Source organism: Saccoglossus kowalevskii, chromosome 1 (genome assembly GCF_978046115.1).
Source record: "Saccoglossus kowalevskii chromosome 1, keSacKowa6.1, whole genome shotgun sequence".
Lineage (NCBI taxonomy): Eukaryota > Metazoa > Hemichordata > Enteropneusta > Harrimaniidae > Saccoglossus > Saccoglossus kowalevskii.
The window spans coordinates 22276149-22297325 of NC_140641.1; the positions used below are offsets into that span (position 1 = coordinate 22276149).

General features: G+C 33.8%; 2 protein-coding genes across 3 annotated transcripts; one reads left to right on the forward strand and one right to left on the reverse strand.

The window, feature by feature from the left end:
• Positions 1-422: 422 nt before the first annotated feature.
• Positions 423-8008, forward strand: LOC102802383 (uncharacterized). Its single transcript, XM_006815693.3, has 10 exons — positions 423-569; positions 1364-1517; positions 1670-2073; positions 2859-3041; positions 3264-3443; positions 3934-4041; positions 4321-4482; positions 5387-5563; positions 5826-5939; positions 6207-8008. The coding sequence occupies exons 1-10, from the start codon at positions 528-530 to the stop codon at positions 6330-6332; spliced, it is 1650 nt and encodes a 549-aa protein (XP_006815756.3). The 5' UTR covers positions 423-527; the 3' UTR covers positions 6333-8008.
• Positions 8009-9196: 1188 nt separating this feature from the next.
• On the reverse strand, positions 9197-21137 carry LOC100370900 (armadillo repeat-containing protein 3-like). Of its 2 annotated transcripts, XM_006815694.3 has the most exons (20): positions 21019-21137; positions 20173-20252; positions 18744-18861; positions 18445-18570; positions 18122-18190; positions 17783-17984; positions 17245-17413; positions 16815-16998; positions 15592-15744; positions 15248-15356; positions 14344-14520; positions 14072-14144; positions 13723-13859; positions 12940-13108; positions 12635-12685; positions 11371-11567; positions 11030-11239; positions 10398-10560; positions 9751-9843; positions 9197-9345 (listed from the first exon to the last, which is right to left on the reverse strand). In XM_006815694.3, exons 2-20 carry the CDS (start codon positions 20218-20220, stop codon positions 9235-9237), a joined length of 2559 nt encoding a protein of 852 aa, XP_006815757.1. In that variant the 5' UTR covers positions 20221-20252; positions 21019-21137; the 3' UTR covers positions 9197-9234. The 2 variants fall into 2 exon arrangements, with proteins under 2 accessions (XP_006815757.1, XP_085355938.1); XM_085499812.1 differs by lacking the exon at positions 12635-12685.
• Between the last annotated feature and the right edge of the window lie 40 nt (positions 21138-21177).

Below are 21177 nucleotides of genomic sequence, written 5' to 3' on the forward strand. Positions count from 1 at the left end.
TAATGTCCCCAGGACACCAAAATGAAAACAACTGATTTTGACAAGAAAATTCAGAATTATATTGATAATAATTTACAACGAAATGTATTCCATATGAAAAAATGTTAATTCTCTATATTCTATAATATTTTTGCGTTTTATTTGTCTTGATTATGACTAGAAGCAGAATAAAATTACAAACTATGTAGCGTGTTCAACAACTCATGTATGAACAATAACTTAAATAAATTTTACTGCATTTGCCTGTATAAAAACGAACGAATTTCACAATGTCGAAAACGGAAAGTTCATTAGAATAAAATAAAAATGTCAAAACAAATACGCAGTATTGAGACAGACTGCACAGTGGCAATCCCATAAGCATTCAATGTCACCAAACAAGTACTTAGTCTGCAAAAAATTACCCATGATTCATTATTACAAAATGGCGATACTGCAGTACAACGTGTAAATTTCAGGAGGCGTTGAGGGGATCGGGGTATACGACATATTTAACTAAACGTTTTGATTTAGAAGAATTACAGACCATGACTGATTGGGCAAATTTCTCAAACACTGCTGCACAGGAGGTACTTTTTAATATACAATCTGCATGTGTGTGTACTTTTGCAATCACTCGACTTCCGGGATCAGATCTTGTTTATACTGTATCGTGTACTTTCAATGCGCGGACGAAATGTGACCCAGTATACTGGTTCAGAGTCACCAAATAATCGCGGTCTGTTTTTAACAAATGAATTATGTAATCGTATTTTGATGTTTTCAATTAATTGACTTGCAATTCCGTGCTTCAAATTGATTTAAGGGTAATTGGGGGTTTGCAAAGTGCCAGTGAGTGGAGGCTACGTGGAGGCCCACCTTTCTCTGGGGATTTGTTTGGTAAAAGGATTGTCATGAGTCATAGAGTTTTTAAGTTATATGGTTATACATAACAACACCGTTCCCCAACACCTGGTGTTGAGGGACGGTGATAACAGTAACATATTTGTGAGAAAAAAAGCAAACGTCAACACCAAATTTCAGAGGGCGGGGGGGGGGGGGGGCAAGTAGAGATTGGTTGTTTTTAGATATGCATTTACTAGAGAGTAGTTGTAAATAGTTATTGATTCTGCATATAATAATATAATGATAAAAATAAACATATAATCGTATCCTTATTTAATTGATAAATGTGTTTTATTGCAGGCACTTTGTTACATAGATGAAACACTTGTCATGAATAAATGTATTTGTCAATTCATTCAAGTGTGTTTTATCATATGTTTTCAAGATAGAATAACGAATTTCTGTATTTGTTTTATTCATAGTCTTCATAGTGTCTCATCCATTATGTAACTGGACTAAATGATGTTTATTCTTTTAGGGTGATGATAGAATTGCTGATAATGCGGTCGGTGATTGGGGAAATGATGAAGACGATGATTTTGGAGGATTTGAGACTGCAGATCCTCCAGAAGTTGCCAGTCAAGCTGTTCAGCTAGCCAGTCCATCCCCATGGGCCAGCTTCCCACCTACTGGTAAATTAAATAGTTTTTGTTTGGAAGGTTATTTGTATGTTGAACTTTATGTTGATAAAATCCAGGATTTATACTTGTGTAATGTAACTGTGATTAAAATACAATAATAATAAAATAATATATTAGTTAATGTAGATTTGTTCTCCTTCCAGTTGCCAGTCCTGGTCAGCCAGACCTTCTACAGGCTCAAAGTCTGCCACAGCCATCCGCATGCTCATTGGATTCTGACCCAATTTTTGTCAACAAAGTATCATCTGTATTCTCGGAGACAAGTCATGACAATCCCCCAGAGATCACCTCCCAAGTGTTGCCACCGGAAATGCCGACAGAGGTTCTTGGGGCGTGTGGCTTTGCAGAGCCAGAAATCACCTCCTTAGCCAGAATAAGGGAGACCCCACCTCCTGAACTCACCACTGAGGCTGATGCAGCATTTCACAATGCCAATAAAAACAATGTTCTTGAGGAATTTAGACTAAGTGATGAAGACTTGTTACCAACATTTGTTGCCGGGAAACTTCCCAATAAGCCGGATACATTTTCTTTAGATGATTTTGAGGTATGTAGTGTGTGTAATTTATTTTTTGTGTTATTTTGGTTCACAGACACTATTCTTTCCGTCGTCTACATGTATGTTGCATGTTAATTTCATCAGCATTGAATAATTATCCTTCGCGGAACATGTCATTAACTCATGTGAACTATTGTATGTATATAGATATCAAGCTATAAATGTAGTATTCCCATAATGCATCTCACTTATAATACAAAAACAATAGAAGGATATTACTGTAAAATGGTTAATTATTCACTGGGTATTAATTTGGCTTATTTCGCTGACTGGAAAATGCGCTAAATTAAAACCCAGTGAATATGTAAAATTTAGCATAAAACATATTATCTAAATGATAAACCCGTGAATTTAAAACCCACTGAATATGCCTGAAATGGTAAATCAGTGAAATTTAAACTCAGTGAAAATTAGTCATTTTACAGTAGCTCCTTGCAGAGAAAGATATGTAGAATATTTACAAAACAAAATAATATTTTTTTTGTCTATCTCTACAAGAAGAAGTGTGTACAGTTAAAGTAAATAAATTAAATGCTTTGTGTTATCATGAAATGAAAAAAATGTAATGCTTAAATATACTGCAAATTAAAACACTGGTAGTAAGGCATTTTCTTTCTTTATCCCCAAACTAAGATTAATAACATGCAATTTCGAGAATTATCGGGTTAGGCAGTGAAAGTGTTGTACAGAACCACATACTCATATTATCATACAGATGGCAAACAAAAGGCCTTGCAACAAATTCTCTTTGATGTTTGTTTCCACCACCCCAGATTCCACTGCCATCTACTCGTAGTTCTGAGGAATTTACAAGCAAAGAAAAGACAGTTTCTGTTCAGCCTAGTATATCTACGACAACACAGACTACGCCAGAATATAAAGCTAGTGACGAACTACATAAGAAATTTGAAGAAAAATTAACAGCATCTGAAAATGAGAAAGAACGACTAAAAAAGGTATAATTGGTTTCTTGTGTAAGTCATCAATATATAATGTATATCACTGACTGTATGTGACCTCATCATGGCTGTTGCATGCTGGGACTTGGTACCTTGACTAGTCATTGTCAAAAGTCATTGCCCCCCCATGTCAGTTGTAACAATCAAGAATTACTAGTTTTACAGTGAATTAACATAACCCTGTCTCATTTCTCTCCTAATTTTGTGTGTTTGTTCTAGGAATTGGAGGATTTGCGTGAAAGGAATGCAGCAATGGAAAGGGAAATGAAAGACACTCAGTTGGCAGCAGCTGAACAACAAAAAGTTTACGAAGAGATGCAGAATAGACATTGTAAAGTACTAGAGGATGTCAAGAGAGCTGGACATGATACATTGGTGGTCATTGTTGAAGAGTACAAGGCAAGCTATTCTGAATAATAGACCACCTACCGTCTGAGTTGTTGTTAACAAATAATAATGGAAATGAAAAGATGAATATTATATTTTTTTATGTGCTCACTTTCATCTGTTAGCTCAGTGTGAATTTGATAGTTGTTGTAGTTTATGATTTTGTATAATCTTGGTGTGATTGGTTCAAATTACGATAGATGGGCAAATTACATATCTGGAACACGTCAATTGACTATTTTCTGATCACTGCGAGATCCTGTGTTATGCATGAAATTGAACGTGAAAACAGGACAAACAATGGTCACAGTGTCATAACATCAATCATAAGTCAAAACATCGCGCAGGATTTGGGTGGTGTTTTCACACCTATTAATATGCTATACACATTTGACGATGAAGTAAGGGTGTTTTAGTGCAATATTTCCAAAGATCGGCATTTCAATATTGAGCTATAAAAAAGAAATTCAAAATCAAAACATTGATTTTTTGTCATTCACAGGAACTGTGCAAGGTGGTTGTTGCACAGCAAACTGAAGCCAGTGAGAAACAACTTCAGACTGCGGTACAGAGGGAAACAGAGACTTCAAAGACAATGCTGCGAGCACAGGTAGGAACAGTCAGCAAAAAAACATTTAGTATAATTGTGTATTGAATATTCCTTAGCTTAAGCTTTGAACGACCTAATTTTTTTCACCAATTTGCATACATTTTGATAATTTATTAATTAATATTAAATCAAATGGACATTTTTTACTTTGTCTACTTGATCCAACTTATTAAAAAAAATTTTGAAAATTCTCTGCAGTTTTATTTTGTGAAAGTTAAAGTATTTGACATCTGTTAAAGATGTTGAAACTAATGATTCACTTTGCTTTGTCTTTAATAGCATGAGCGACTCATGAAAGTAGTGGATGAAGAAAGATTACAGGGAGAGAAAAGATTAAAAGAGATCTTATCGGGAGAGCAAGAGAAATCACAGGCACTAGTCAAGCAGTGTGTGCTTGAAGAACGAGAGAAAATACAAGAAGCAATACAGAAAACTGTGGAGGTTTGTATTTTCACTTTATCTAGCATTCAGGATTCTGTACTGCTTGGTGTTTTATCACTCTGTATTACATGGTCTTGTTCATAGCAAGTCATACAATACTCACAATCCCATTTTGATACCCCTGAATGGCAAGGTAAATGTTTCATCTGAAAAAACGTATAGTACTGAAGAAGTTGCACTTGTTTGTACTCATTTGTTTGTGTACATAAGCTGTAATGGTGTGCCTCATAAAACCATCTTTGAACAAGCCATCACTCAGTTGACGTAATCACACCGAATACCCGTGTGCACCCGCAAATAGACAATGGCAAAGGTGTTCAGTGTTGACATGTATTACAATGTTTTTACTTTTGTTGTTGATTATTACGGTATTTTGATACCGTAATAATCTATATTCTGTTTAATTATTTAAGGCGCATATAAAATCTGTGTTTCTGTCCTATTTTTAAGTTAATGTAATACTGTGTCAAAACTACTTTTGGTACCAAATAATGATGGTGATAAGTCATCTAACATGGCATTTATTTATGGAAAATGAAATTTTGGTCAACAGAACATTCATTTTACAGCCATCCAGGTGTTATTTGCATATGCATAGAATGAACATCTTAAAATGTCATTTCAGCTCAGTATTACCGTACATGGATAAAAAAAGTAAAAAAAAATGTAGCTCTTGATCTTTTAAAATTTTGCCACTAAAAAGAGTTTTCAATTTGATAAATTGAAGGCATTTACGAAGATGAAATTTTCCTTGATTCAACAAAATTCAATAAAAGTTATAATTCACAAAATTAGAGCACAATCCAGTATACGACTAAAGTGGATGCCGTAGATAGGTGATATGTCTGATTGATATAATAAAAAAATACTATATTATACCATATTTTTTTTTTATTTACTGCAGGTTGCAAACCGGCTAAACCACACACAACTCGAGATGACATTACAAGAGGAGAGACAAAGTACCAAGCAACTTCTGGAAGAAGAGAGAAATAGGTCTTCAAAACTTTTAGAAGAAGAAAGACAGAGAAGTAAAGAGACGTTGGAGACTATGTTAGAGGAAGAAAGACAGAGAAGCAGGGTAATTATAAATATGTATAGTGAGTAAGTGAACTGTCATGTTCTCGGGGAATGTACCATAGGTTAGGGACATGGTTGTACAACTAGTAGTAAACCCCTTAACTTACTCTAAATGATGATGTGATTTGCTTTGTGATACCTACCACCTAATCCACATCATAAATTTGTCTGAGATGTGTGTCACTGTGTCAAAGCTCCCATAGTATTGAGTGTTTTTACACAATACATGAATTCATTCTTTTTTTGTTATATGGTGTTAATAGGAAGCAATACAATCAGCATTAGAGAAGGAACGAGAAAAACAGGAAACAAGGATTCTGCAAGTCGTAGAAAAAACGAAAGAGGACATTAAACAGTACGTGCAAGAACAAAAACAGGTAGGTTAATTGTCAGCAGTGTTTTTACATATTCTAATACGATGTATTTATTAATTGTTCTATTCCAGTCATATTTACACATTATTAGCTGATGACCCAAATATTGAAGTGTTCATCGCAAACGAGAAGTTTGACGTTAGCAATGTTGCTCTAATGACGCTATACATATAGCTAATCAATCAAAATATAATTATGTTTTGTTGTCAAAATCATTTCTGATATTGTGATAATTACCATGACTGGTATCACTTCTTCTCGTATCAACAGGCTGATACAGCTCTAAGGCTAAGGTCACTAACAAGTATGGACTTATTCTTGGAAAGTACAAGACAACAGCTTAAGCTACTTTATATGCAAGAGCATTCTAAGGAGTCTGACGGTGGACCCCCTTAGTGAAGCTACCTTTGCAACATGTTGTCAATTAAAGTCAGCCATGCACATAAAGTTTTTTGTTCTGAAATATTTCCTATGTTTGTTTCACAAGTCCTTGAATTATTACTTTGCTGATATGCTATGTGATTGAGAGTGATTGTCATGTTACCACACCCACACAACCAATAAGTATAGCAAATCTCAATATGTCATTTTTTCAACAGTCTCACAGTCTCTGTGGAAAATTTGTAGTACGTCTAGAAATCCACTTTTTTTTGACAAGATGAATAAAAAAGCAGGAAGCTTCTGTCGAAAGTAAACACGATCAGATACATAAATTAAACCTTTTTTTAAATACTGCAGACAAGTATAAAGTCAGGCAGCCATATTTTAAGATTTTTCAATAAAATTAGACCACTGCCCAAGCTGCTTGATTAATTTGTGGCCTTTGTCTAAAATTGAAAATTTTAGGTATAAGCAGTGCCTAATGTTTTTTTGTACATTTGTTCACCCTACACCTTCTAAGGTAAGATTCTTTGTACAATTTACAGTGAAAACCACCAAGATTTTGTCATTGGGAATACTCTGAATGTTGTGAGCTTTAGACCATATTTAAGTAATCAGTTGTTCTAATTTATAACACCTGGAGCAATCTTGATGGTTTCCACTGTAAGATGTCAAGTTTACTGACAATTAACAATCCTGAAAAGACATTTCTTTGTACGTGTAAAAATATGTGCAGTATGTGTCAATCTTGGAAACAATCTTAGATATCACAAGGTAACAATGCATTTCCTTGGCAACCAGGCAGAGTGTAACATTCCATACTCTGTAAGTAAGTCACTGATCAAAATCATCATCATTTTATGCCTTAATTTCGGCTAAATAGTTTAAATGATATTTGTATTTTGCAAATCAGAATGGAACTGATAGTTTTAATTGGGAATCACTAACAGTTTTTGTTTTGTCTTTCAACTTTTCGTATTTATTCAGGTTGGCATGTTTTATTTATTTTTTTGTCTTTTATGTGAAATTTTTGCAGATTTACAAACTTGTATTTTGGCATGAATGACTAAGATGTAGTGGAAACGGTTAATATAGATAGTAATGCATTTTTTATACCAAAACAGCTTATTTCAAACTACTTGTATTTGGGTGTGTGTTTTTTTAAATGGAATTTGTATTTAATTTTGTTGTTATTTAATGATTTCTTTTTGAGAATAAGAGAAAAGTCATGTCACAAACATCAATGCAAAAGATTACGAGTAAAATTTCAATTTTCAATCTTTATATTTTATTGCTTTCTGGACTTGGAATGTGCATCTTGCTCATAAGTTCAAGAAACATTTAATAGATTATGATTCTATTACTATACTGCAATGCAATTATTTTGATTACAATATCATGAAATCAACATATCCATTTTTTCCCAGCGACTTAACAGTAACAATAGAGTGCAGCTTCCTATTAAACATAAAGCTTGAGACGATGTGTTGTATGCAGGTATGTGTATGCCAAACTTGTCATCTTGTTTTGGAGTAAGAAATACTTTTCTGCAATACCGGTACTTCTAAGTTGCATAATAGGTTTTTGGAACAGTTAATTATTGTATGATATTCTATAGAATTTAATGAGGTGCTTTGTAATAAAGTACAGGTTTTAGATGTGAAATAAATTGAATTTTTAAATCCTAAAAACTTGTAATGTATGTGTATAACTATTATTTAACTTAAAAAGGAGGCATATAAAATATGTTCAAACTGAATCCAGTGTAAGTAAACTGTCTTCTCTTCACAGACTTGCTTGTATTATACCATTCTTGGTCATGTGACCTGTTGTTTAAGGCGTATGTTTATAACCATATACACCTAATTTTCATTTTGTTTTTTATGTGTATTTGTAAATTCTGCATTTACTAGTCCTTGATTAGAACTGCAACTATAAAGTTCTTGCTCAACCAATCAAAAAGTTGGCTACGGGTCAACCATCAATATTTTGTAAAAATCACTTGGCCTTAAGCCTCTACCCACAAGATAGTGAGGTTTACATTCTTATGCATACATGTACCTACGCTGAAGAACCTGATATAAAAACCATGCAATATCCTCAGTGACTGACAGTATTCACTGTGCTATCATATCTTGGGCATGACACCAATAACCACAATCTCATCTGTCAAATTACTAAACTAATCGCATACATTTTCACCTCATACAATTCTTCCGAAATGCTGTTTTTTTTTTCAGAACAAGTATTTGAGATGCAAAATGAGACATGCTCTTCTCTATTTCGCTTTTATTACATAATCAATGTATGAAATCTACACACGAGAAAGGTTCATATATACAAAAGACGCTGAATACAGATCTGCTGGAATGCAAGAGATATATCACAATATATATATTTGAAAAAAACAACAATAAACCCAGCATTTCACATTTTGTTTTATACATATAAGAGTTTAGATTAAATTAAGAGACAGAATGGCATGACAAGCATGTTCTCTGTAATGTTGTACGGGTAAGAATCAAAGACAGTTGTAGAATTATATTATTATTTACAATACACATTGCACACAATTTGATTTAGGAGTACATACATTATATTACTACACAACATTCAAAGTACAATTAGCCATCAACAAGCCCCCCCCCCCCCCCCCCCCCCCAGCATTGCATTAGCAATGGCCGTCAGTGTAGTTGGGCCATAGTGAAGTTTTATTTTTTTCAGGTGACCCATATTTTACTGTTAATTATTATCTTGTTTGCATTATCCAGCCAAATATTTTTTAATGGATTGATACAGTGGCAGGGGGAATTTTGCAATTTGCAAAAAGCACAAACTTTACGCAGTTTTTCATAGTGATTAAGAACTGAAACTTCCAGTTCTTGCATGATTTATTTATTTGAAATTATTCAAAATTTTAAAGTTTTTGATAATTTACAGCATCGGCACAGTCAGATCTCATTAGTCGGCCAGGATCATGAACCAAGTCTACTATGTACTCCTTGGGAGGAAATTTAGGTGCACCGGGCTGAAAACAGGAAAAGAAAAAAAAAGAAATTATTGGTAAATTATGTATTATTTCCTATATTATGTATATAATATTGTTTTATTATATTTACGTCAATGTCTGTCCCAACTAGCTGTTACCGCTATTTCAGATTCCTGTTACTCACTATTGTTGGTTTTTTTTTGTAACAATATGATTGCTTCATTAATCATTGTTTTTATGGGTATTAAACTTCAAATATAGAATCTGTTTTGGCAATTTGGGGGAAACATACATAAATTAACAAACAATTTGCACTTAACTAATAAATAAAATAAAAAAACTGCATTACAAATATATCACAATGTAAACAACAAACATAAGTTTTGTCCACGATAGATGCAGATGGCGATTCCTAACAAGTAAACATGCTTAATTGTTACGTACCGCTTCATCGTCAGTCAACATGATTTCATTCCAGGCTCTGCCGTACTCTCCTCTAACCAATGTACAACCCACTGCAATGCGATCACACAACACCTGTAATGAAAGTTACATACATATAGATAAGATTTTAGATTGATGTACTGGTAATACATAGATTACCTGTAGCAAGTTGTATAAATAAAAGTATTCAGTGCAACCCTCCATGATGTACCGTACATAACGTTATACACTGTACATGTTTTCGGTTGATCCACTTTGGTTGCAATCAAATGCCTTTACATAATATAGGTGCTTAATGCTCAGCGTGCAGATGGTCAAATAATTAATTTATTTTTTAATTTTCACTAATTTCACTGAAACAATGATTCAGTGAAAATAAAATCCAGCGAATATACCTTTTTCCTATATTTTACATTCAACATGTCAAAAATCAGTGAAAATAAAATTCCATGCAAAACACCCAAAAAGTCTCTTCAGCGAAAATTAATTCCAGCTAAAATAAAGTATTTTACAGTAGCTCTGAAAATAATACTCATTATGAGGTGTGATCTTTAACACTTATAACAATTTTGCGAATTGATATGTTAATTTATCTACCAGTACCAATTTTTTTTAACAATACTGGTATATATACATGTATATATTACCTTGAAGAGTAGAGCTCTGTGGTAGTGTATACCAGTGACTATTTTACCAAGCGGTAATACATTACACTGCAAGTCATACTTGATTTGACTAATAGGCAGCTCATAACTGAAACTAGACAACTGTCCTCTCTCAATAGGTCCTCCCATGTTCCCACTCACAAATCTATGAATAAATAAATGACACAAGAAGTTGTAATCAGGATTCTAATACATGATTAAGTCGGCAAATCCAATGCAGTCCACCGACACATCACATGTACAATGTACCAAAATAATTCAGGATGTGTGGTACTCCATATTAAACATTTACAAGTTGACAGAAAGATTTAATTTTTTGTTTGTTTATAGCTCAATGTTGACTGTCTATTTTTGAGATATCCTTGCTTCAACAAAATTGACCATCATCAAATGTGCAAAGCACATTATTAAGTGTGAAAATACACTAAAAACACTTTTGCGTTTTTCAATTCCAACATGATGATTTGTTATCCCTAAGACGTTTACCGGTATTTGTCCTGTTTTTAAGTTTGAGTTCATGCATAACATAGAATCTTGCAGTGAATGTGCAGTCAATTCACGACTATTGCATCACTGCATGGCAAATAACAATCTTGAGCCATAATCTCACTTACTGTGCCATAGCAGTCACTTGTTCTCGTGTTGTCGGTAGTGGTGCAATGTGCGTCATGACTTCAGTGATGTAATTTTCCAATGCTGTATCAGCTGGTGGGTGCCACGGTGGCGGTTGCTCTGCTTGTTGTTTTTGCATCTCCGCCAGTCTCTCTGCCTCCACCCTTTCCCTTTCTTCCCTCTCTTCTCTTTCTTTTTTACTCTCTTTTCTCCTACAATAATATTGACAATATAATGGTACATGTATATTTATTCAGTGCAAGTAACTGCTGTACTTTTTTGTTTGAACAATGAAAACAATTCAAATACCACAAACAAATTTGAGTAATCCATTGAGATTTACCTCACATTAGCTTTGGAACTTTTCACGCTTACGGAAGATTTTGAATCTGTTTTCAATTCAGCTTCTGAAGGGGTGGGCACTGGGGAACTGCTTTTACTTTCCGGCTCCTTGGTGTTCACAAGCAATACCGGTCTTCGGGAATCCACTTCCTGTTTGCTGTATTCTTCCAAAGTCAGAAACTTACCAGTTGGTTTTAGCTACAATGAAATATGTAAATAAATCTTAGAAAAACTCAAAATTTAATGCGGTGTTACCAGAATCAGAAACCATTTCCATTAAAAGTAAAAATTAAATGCAAAAGTGTTTACTCTTTTTTACCACATAAAATGATGACATCGTGAAAAATATCCTCACTCCATTAACACCTTGAGAACCTATGCAACACCCGACACTGGACTCTCCATACCTGACTCCACTAACACCTAGATACGGCCCTGATAATATATCATTATGGCCATTCAGATTTATGCAAACATCACACACACTATGGTGGTACTAGTGGTGATTGTTTTCAAAGGTGCCATGGATAGGAAGACCAGATCAACTTGAAGATGATGCAACTGGGTGGTGATAATATAACAATAACTGGATAGCTATGTGATTAAAAATTAAATTACTCTTTGTTCATTGGCCAGTTTAATGTGCAGGGATTAACCAATATCACACAATCTACATTTTCCTTCAACTAAGATAACAATAATATATTTATAAACGGCTTATAGCAAGTAAAACATCACAAAGATGCATGAGCAATAGCAAAAATATTTGATTTTGCTTTGAAAAAATACCCATAATTCTAGTACTGATACTGCTGTATTAGTGTAAAATTACCATCGGTACTAAGCCTTTCAATTACAATTCAGCTGAACAATAGATTGCCAAAATTTTTAATGATTAATTGGTGTTGCAAATAAAACTAACAAATATGAATTATTAAATTAAGATGCCTCCATAAACATAACAAATAAAAAAACTAGACCATTTCTTTACACATTTAAATTATTTGAAAGTTAAGCTAATTAATATGCAAAATATTAAAATGCACACATCAAGCAATAAAACACCACACAGTAATGATTAGTCAGCATCCCCGACAGCAATCAGATTATCAATCAAAAGATGTGTAGATATACCATGATTTGCAGATGGTTATTACTGTAGTTGCTTGTATTAGTTACAATCGACACTCAATCCAAAACATGCAAAGGTTACGTATTTGAGAAAGGGAAGGGATACAAAACATGCTGATATTGAAACAATTTACCCGCTCCCCATTTTCATCTTCATACACATACATTGAACTGTAAAATTTGGCCTAGAATAGAAATGTGTGTTGTGTTACATTATACATGTGGTGCTCAGCGGCTCTGAGAATTAGCAACAGTGATGTAGTTGCAGGCTTAAAGTGAAGCATATACACGTAATCAAAAGCAATTAACCATGCATGTCCGAATGCCAAGGTTAATGTGCAGGACTGTAGTGCATTATAAATAACAGCTGCAAGCTGAAAAATAATGAGGTGTCACTGGTCAGAGTATAGATAAGATTTATATTTGAGTCGAGGCTTACCTGTCCTGCATCATAGAATCCATCTTGTATAATATCAGTTGCTGTAAGTTTGCCCGTCAAGGCATACTTAGCAGGTAAATTACTATCTAACAATCGATCCAAAGCAGCTTTACTAAACTGATTTTGCCTTGTAGTGGACTGGTCTATTTCTTGTAATACTTCTAAGCCACTGTAACAATCAAAACAAAATAAGATAAGAAACTGATCGGGACGGAGTAATTCATTGTAGTATATAACATTGAGATTATGTAAATAAATGTCAAATTTGATAAAAAATAACTACCCCATAGTGTGTCCAATGCATGTATGCAGCGAATCAGCAGATGTATGTATAACATACAAGTTATCAATACTGTTTTTGAATAATTTTCACTGGGTTTAAAATTACGCTGATTTACCATTTCAGGCATATTCAGTGGGTTTTAAATTCACAGTTTTATCATTTAGATAATGTGTTCTAAGCTAAATTTTACATATTCACTGGGTTTTTATTTAGCGCATTTTCAAGTCAGTGAAATTAAAACCCAGTGAATAATTAACCCCTTTACAGAATCACATGCTTCACCATAATTACTGTGCACAGTTGACGCTTCCACAACAGACAATGCATCATCCTTGGCATATGTGCACGACTAGTGTTATTTCAACATGATCATGTACATACATGTATATGTACATTTTGTAGCATCTTTGGTATGCATACACAAAGAGACTCTCCTACAGTCAGCATGTACAAGAAACTGCCCTCAGTTGTAGTATTTATTTACTGTGGCCTGCGCTTACCCCATTTTACAGACTTCCATAGCACTTGGCGTATCTGTAGCACAAACCACAATAGCCCATGATGCACCCCTCCTTACTTCATCATTGCCTGAACTCAACAACTTGCATAAAGCTGGCAATCCTCCTGAATTCCGAAACTATGTACGAAGAAAGAATAAAAACATTATGACAGCTCTATGATATGTTTATTGGAACAAATAGGCTGTGGAAGATGAATGAAATGCAAGTAATATTGTAAACCTGATCGGGTTGATAGAACATGCCATATTTTCACACACATGAAATTCGCTGACATAAGATATGATATTATTGATATTTTTGTTTTTTCTTAAAAGAAATAGTTCCTCACCTCTGTCCTAGAGTCTGCATCACATACAAATGCTGCCACAGCTAAAGCAGCTTTACTCTGAACAACAGTGTTGCTAAGGGAATAACAATTGATAACATTTTACATGTTTGTTTAAAAAGGGAATTCAGTTTAATTTGAGAATTCATAAAGGTTTTTTTTTTTTATTGAAGTATCTAGTAACTGATCAGGAGCAGTAGAGTGAAAAAATAAAATCCAAAAATTACATCAAATGTTACTATAACAAAGTAGAATTAGAAGATATTTTTTCTTACCTTGAGAGTAGAGGTGATGTTAGTGCTGATACAATTCCTTTACTAACGATATCTGTTCGCATTATCTCGTCAGTTGCCATGTTGGTTAGTACTACAGCAGCATTGGCCTGGGCACCTTCTTTACTATCCCCCAGCAGACCGATCAGTGGTTCTACTCCTTTCTGATCAACAACATCGCTGTAAACAGTGAAGATAACACAAATCTTAATTAATACTGGTTTTATATCTTCTTGAAAGATATCTATTTATATGACAGCCATAAAGGTAGTGATGATAGTAGCTAATTGTAGTCAGTACAGTTAAATCTGTGATTTGTAACAACCTCTATATATAAAGATCACCTGTCTATAGACCCAATTTTAGGCAGTCCCAGGGCATAACATATGATCAACGTGTATATAAGGAGCATCTGTTTTATGGAAAATTCTTCCATATTTGTCTTTGTTTAGACACCAAAATAATTTTTAAGTCAAGCTTATTTGATTTGATAAAGTTTTTGTTGTGACTATAGCCCCTCAGTAACAAATATTATGTCAAATGTATGAGTTGGTGATCCATACAAAAATAATCCAACCTCCTCTATAAAGACCATTTTGAAATCTTTTGGGATTGACTTTATAAATAAAATTTGGTGTAATATTTTGTTCATTTTTCTGCAATTTAATTGTGGACCAAATCAAAAATTGTGAACAAATATAGAAAAAATTTTGAATTTCTGTGTGAGAGATAAAAGTTGACTTTGGCATTCAAAGAGCTAGATATAATATTGTTTATATACCCATGATGATAAACTGCTTGGTAGTGGAAAAATACCCTTGTATTATTGAACTTGATTATAAATCCTCGAAAAAATTATTCTACAATGTGTTGTATTCATAAGCTGTTGACTTTATTGTCAACTTACCTGCAGTTATTTGAACTGGAAGTGGTGAGATTTGCCAAAGCAAGTGATGCTGCTTCCCTCACATTAGCCTGATCACTGTTCAGTAGTTTGATCAGTGGACCAATACCGTCTGTTCAAAAAAAAAATACAAATGAATGCAATATTTATTTTAATGAGAAAAATCATTAGGGAATTTTTTAGCAAAATAAATGTGCTTGGTTTCAATAAGAAGAAAAACAAGATAAGACTTGTGACACATTAGATGAATTCTCAAAATGACCAATAGGCATTGCATTGCACATTGCTGTTACAATCTGACACTGTATAAGAGAGAAGAAAACAATCACAATGTAATATGTACTTACCTTGCTCACCAATGGTAGACTTGGAGAGTATATTTTCTGACATGATGGCCAATGCCTGACAGGCAGCTGCTTGGACCAGCGCATTATCAGTTTCTAACAACTGAATCAAAGTTTTTTCTGCTTCTTGCTCATGAAATATTTTACGATTTTCAGCTACAAAATAAAATCAAAGAAAGCTTAGAAAGAACTCCCATGTGCTGAGAGTATTGGAGACACATTAAAAATAATTTGAAATTACTTGTACTTGATTTAGATAGTGATGGAAAAGCTGAAAACTAACATGCAAATCAGAAAATTAACATGAATAGATTTGAGTGTAAAACTAATAAGGTCTGCGCAATATAACAGACCATCTATGTACCAAGTTTTTTTGAAATGTGATTGGAACCAAAAAAAATTATGAATTATTATGCTAATTAGGGAATAATATGAACAGATTTTAACCCCAAACTAATCAGGTTTGTACATTGTCCTAGAGCATCTTTGCACTAAGTTTCATTGAAATGGAATAATTAGTACTTTAGATATCAGTGTGATAGCTTAAAAGTGGTTAATTATGCAAATTAGTAATTAATATGTACAGATTTTAACCCACAATTATCCAGGTCTGTCTATTGTCCTACAGCATCCATGTACAAAGTTTCATTGAAATGTGCTGATTAGTACTTGAGAAATCAGTGTGAAAGCTGAAAATTAATAAATTATGCAAATTAGGTAATTAATATGCACAATTATTTACCTTAAAACTAATCAGGTCTCTGGATAGTCCTAAAGGATCTATGTACCAAGTTTCATTGATATGTAATGCTTACTACTTGAAACATCAAAAAGCTTAAAATTAATTAATTATGCAAATTAGGTAATTAATATGCACTGATATTACCCTAAAAACTATCAGGTCGTGCAGTGTCCTATGACATCTATGTACCAAGTTTCATTGAAATGTGATGATTAGTACTTGAGATATCAGTGGAAAAAACGAAAATTGACTAATCATTATGCAAATTAGGTAATTAGTAATTATGTAATTTTTACCAAAAACTGATCAAAACCTAGCATTAGTTTAGAGCATGAGTGGTTGTTTAGATATCAGTGGAACAGTCATAAAACAGCTAAAAATTAGCAAATTATCATGCAAATTAGGTAATTAATATGTACAGATTTTTACCAAAAACTTAAATGTCAACTACAGTAACAAAACACTGTATAAATAAATAACTTACAGTTCCTAGCAGCCTTAGCAATTGCTTTGGCAGCGTTCTGTTGTACGTCGGGCAATGTAGAATCTATACAGAATTGTAAAAGTTTTGAGAGGCCTCCAGTGCTCTGTATTAACTCCATGCTTTCAGTATCTTCCAAACAGTTGGACATGACTAAGAGAGCATGTACATGGAGATCAGTCCATTCCTGAGAAACAAATAGAAACAATTAGTGGCTGGTATTGAAACATAAGCTATATCTCACTGTGAACACACTCACAATTTTTATGATTTAGCCATGCTATATAAAATCAGAAATATATTCAAATACTAATATTTATTGTTAAAGTCGTGCTGTACAAGCTATACAGCGTGGCTTTGAAAGTATTACCCATGAGAAAGAATTAAAATAAAATTTGTCACTGAGGAAATTTATATTAAATCCCGCACTAACCTGATTTCCAATGAATTCTACCAGTCTTTCCAGACCTCCCAATTCTCTAAGTTCTCCCCTGTTTTCTACATCCTCTGTAGCTCTTGCCAAACTCACAAGGGCAAGCTCTTGGATCATGGGGTACTCCGATTTTAACAGATCCAATAGAGGCTGTAGTCCACCTAATTCCCTGAAAAACATAAAAGTAATAACTGACAATCATATACAACTCAAATCAGTTTAGATTTAGTGATATTTAAAGCGAGAGGGTCATCACCTGCGCACACGGGGGAATTGAGTCCCAAGCGACGATAACAATACACACTAAAAATGCAAAGGCTCATGGGTAGATGCTTGTTTGTAACATTGACATGCTATGACCATCTGACACATGCGCAGGTGACGACACCCGCACTTTAATCAAATGCCAACATAGAAAGTCAATTACAATATACCACATCCAACTTGAAATATTGTAAATTGTTCTGAGGCTACAATGATCACTTCCGGTATAGGCTACAATTACAGGCATTATAAATATCATAAGAATTGCTTTTACCTGATAGCAGCCTTTGTCTGGAAGTCTTGTAACATCAGACATATTGCTTCCACCGAGTTCTTCTGTACATCTGGATCTGGGTCACTCAATAGTCTTATCAATGGTTCAATACCATCATGTTCAAATATCTGTACTTTACTAGTGAACTCATTAGCCATTGCAGCTAGACACAAACTGGAAAACTCGTGAACTAAGGTATCCTCTAAAATAAATAAGATAAATTTAGTAATCAGTAACAGTTGCCTAAAAAATTTAAACATTTCACTGATAATAATATTGTTCAATTAATAAAAACTCATAGTTTATACTATCAATTTAATTTTAAAATGTTTAACCTACCTTCTGGTGCCAATAATTTTATAATTTGTGAAATAAAATCTGTTTTCCTTAATGCTTTTCTCACTTCAGCTGAAATTATAAAAATAAAAACATTCATGATTAAAATTAAAACAACATTTTAATAATGGTGTTCCGCTAGCATCATCTGAGATCGTAAATTTTGAATCACAGATGGGACACTAACTTATCCATAAATGAGGGTCCCTTTCAAAGTCTGCGATACAGAGATATATATATGTACATGTACAAACTCATATACCAAGTCAGCAAAATTGAAATATCAAACAATAGCTATTATATAAATATATATATGGTTGACTTACGATGCACGGCCATAACACCTAGAGACATTGTAGCATTCCTTCTAACTATCTTATCCTCAGCACAGATTAGTTTCAGTAAAGGTGGCATTGCACCAAGTTCTAATAACAATACTTTATTATCTTCACCTACAAGGAAAAAAAAAACACATGACAGTCAAGATGTGCAGAAACACTTAGAGGCTGGAAGAGGTTTTGTTAAGAGTCTACTACCAGCTAAACAGCTGTCTAATTGGCTTGTTCATCCAGCTACTTTGTATTTTTAAGACTTGCAACAAATTGACCAATTGATAAATACTTACATTTTTCAGCAAACTTATAAAGTGCTTCACATGCTTTCAGTTGAACTTCTTCCTCAGGGCTGTCTAACATCAACACAACAGTGGCAGCTTGTTTGCTTTCCACCGACAGAGGATCAAACTGAAAATAGTACATAAAATAGAAGACTATAAGTAACAAAAGTGGCATTGATATATGTATATAATAATATCCATTGCAGTTTGAAGTACTACAGTTGTTATATGAAATATTCAATGCAAACTGTGAACAAAGAAAACAGTTAAAATGGACAACAATAGTACTCTGGTATTTTTATTAACTGCTTATAAGAATTAGTGCCCATATATTAAGCTAGGCAAGGAAATAAGACCAAATACATAATATTTATTGTGTGTGTGGCTCAAACCAAATCTCACATATAGCACCAAACCACCTTGCTACACATCAGTGTGTCTTTCCCCAGGCCACTGGGCATCCCCCAGAAAGATTACAAACAACTCAGCTTATTACATCCAGAGAATGTGTAACCCATTCATACCAATCCATGTTAAGCTAAGGCAACCTGTTTAAAATGTGACCCAGTGTTCACCCTTATGACACTGATTTGGTCGAATGATCATTTGCATGATATGATTGAAGGCCAATTTGATCTAAGGTGATCTTGTGTATTTATTCAACTCTTCAAGTTAAAGTACCCGGTAATATCTTACTTTTAAAATACTTGATATTTGATTTGATTTAATTTCATCTTAATTTATAGTGGGTAGCCTGTTAGACCAAAAGCCTACATTGTGTATCTTCAACAGGGTCCTCTTTAAATCTAATTTTTCCTCATTTTGTCAAGATAAAAAGGTCATTTTCTGTACACATCAGTTTTGTATGTTTAGCAGAATATTACATCTTTGCAACTTGTGCAGAGCACTATCAATTTGCAAACATAACATTGTAAAAATTTCCAAATTAGAGTTACTTGGCAATGAGTAAAGTTTCAGATAATCAGTACTATTGACAGATACCTTAAATTTACAGGTTACAAATTATTGATACTAGTTTTTACCACATATCACCTTATAAAAATGTATTTTCGACAATATTTTGTTTGAAGACCTTGGCATGTCAAGTAATAGTCATATTAAATGCATCAGTTACATTATTCACAAGATATCTGCATCAGAACTTAACTTCTTGCCATAGGCTATTAATTCTGAAGATTTATTTGTGATTGAGTTTTCAGCATCTGATAGTTTTTATCAAGTTACTAAGCCATACGTTGGATTTTCTGTTTGACATACGATCAGATGCATCTATCGTGAAATTTATACTAACGATAATTGTAAATTACTTTGTCTGTTCTATAGCCACATACTGCAGTAATCTTGTCAGCCCCCATGTACATTTACATTGACTTGACTGCACGAGGGTTAACATAATACTTAGTGACCGCATACTTACAATATCCTTTGGGGGTGGCTCACTGTCCTTCTTGGTTTTCTTGCCCATTGTGATAGATGCCTAAATTCAGTGTTTAAAAACTGTTGATTAAACAAAAGCTGAATGAGTCAATTGTCTAATAGACATTACAAGTATTGATTTCTATGCACAAGTACGGTAACACATCTTGTGTTATATTATCAAGTTAGCAGCAGTAGTTACTACCAGAATTTCAATTCCTGATACTCAGTCCTGATAGAACATTAATACAACTGAGCAAACAATTATAAAGTTTCATTCATGGGTCAAATATTGATGAAGTTTAGTAATTAAATTATTCTTTTTCAATTTCCGAAATTATAAATTATATTATAAACGTCTGAAATTCTATATTTTATTTCTGAACGATTGCTTGTGTGTTAACTATCCATTGTGAAAATCAAAACAAAGTGCCCAATCATGTCTCCAAGGAGTTTTTATTTTCAATGCAGTTTGTGGAGTTTTACAAAACAATATTGTTTACCCATGGTTTGCAACAGTATCGCGCCAGGGCCTTGTGCATGTGGTTACACCATGTTTATAATCACAGGTGTGGACAATAATTAAACTAAAAGTGTGAGCACCAATCTGTTATACAATTCTTAAGTTAATGCAACAGTACATAAACTTCCGAACAGTAAAATTCAAGTGTGTATGTAACTATTTCTATTTCAATGTCAAGACAGGGTAAGTCGGTTGCGGTGTTCTGCAGTAGATTTAGATAAGGTTGCATGCAACCCGGTCGCACATATCGACGTTCGCACTTTCTCAAAACGCTGCAGGAATGATATCGTATCGTTCTAGTGTATTCTGATGAATTCAACTTACCGTGTTATCACTATTGTGCACCTTGGATACTATTTCGGTGGCCAATTCATCAGAAGTCTTAGCGAACACACTTCCAGCGAACTTCCGATTCCGAATGTTTTGCGTTGTTGCTATTCAACGTCACCTATCTACACATACGCCTTAAAATGTGACGTCACG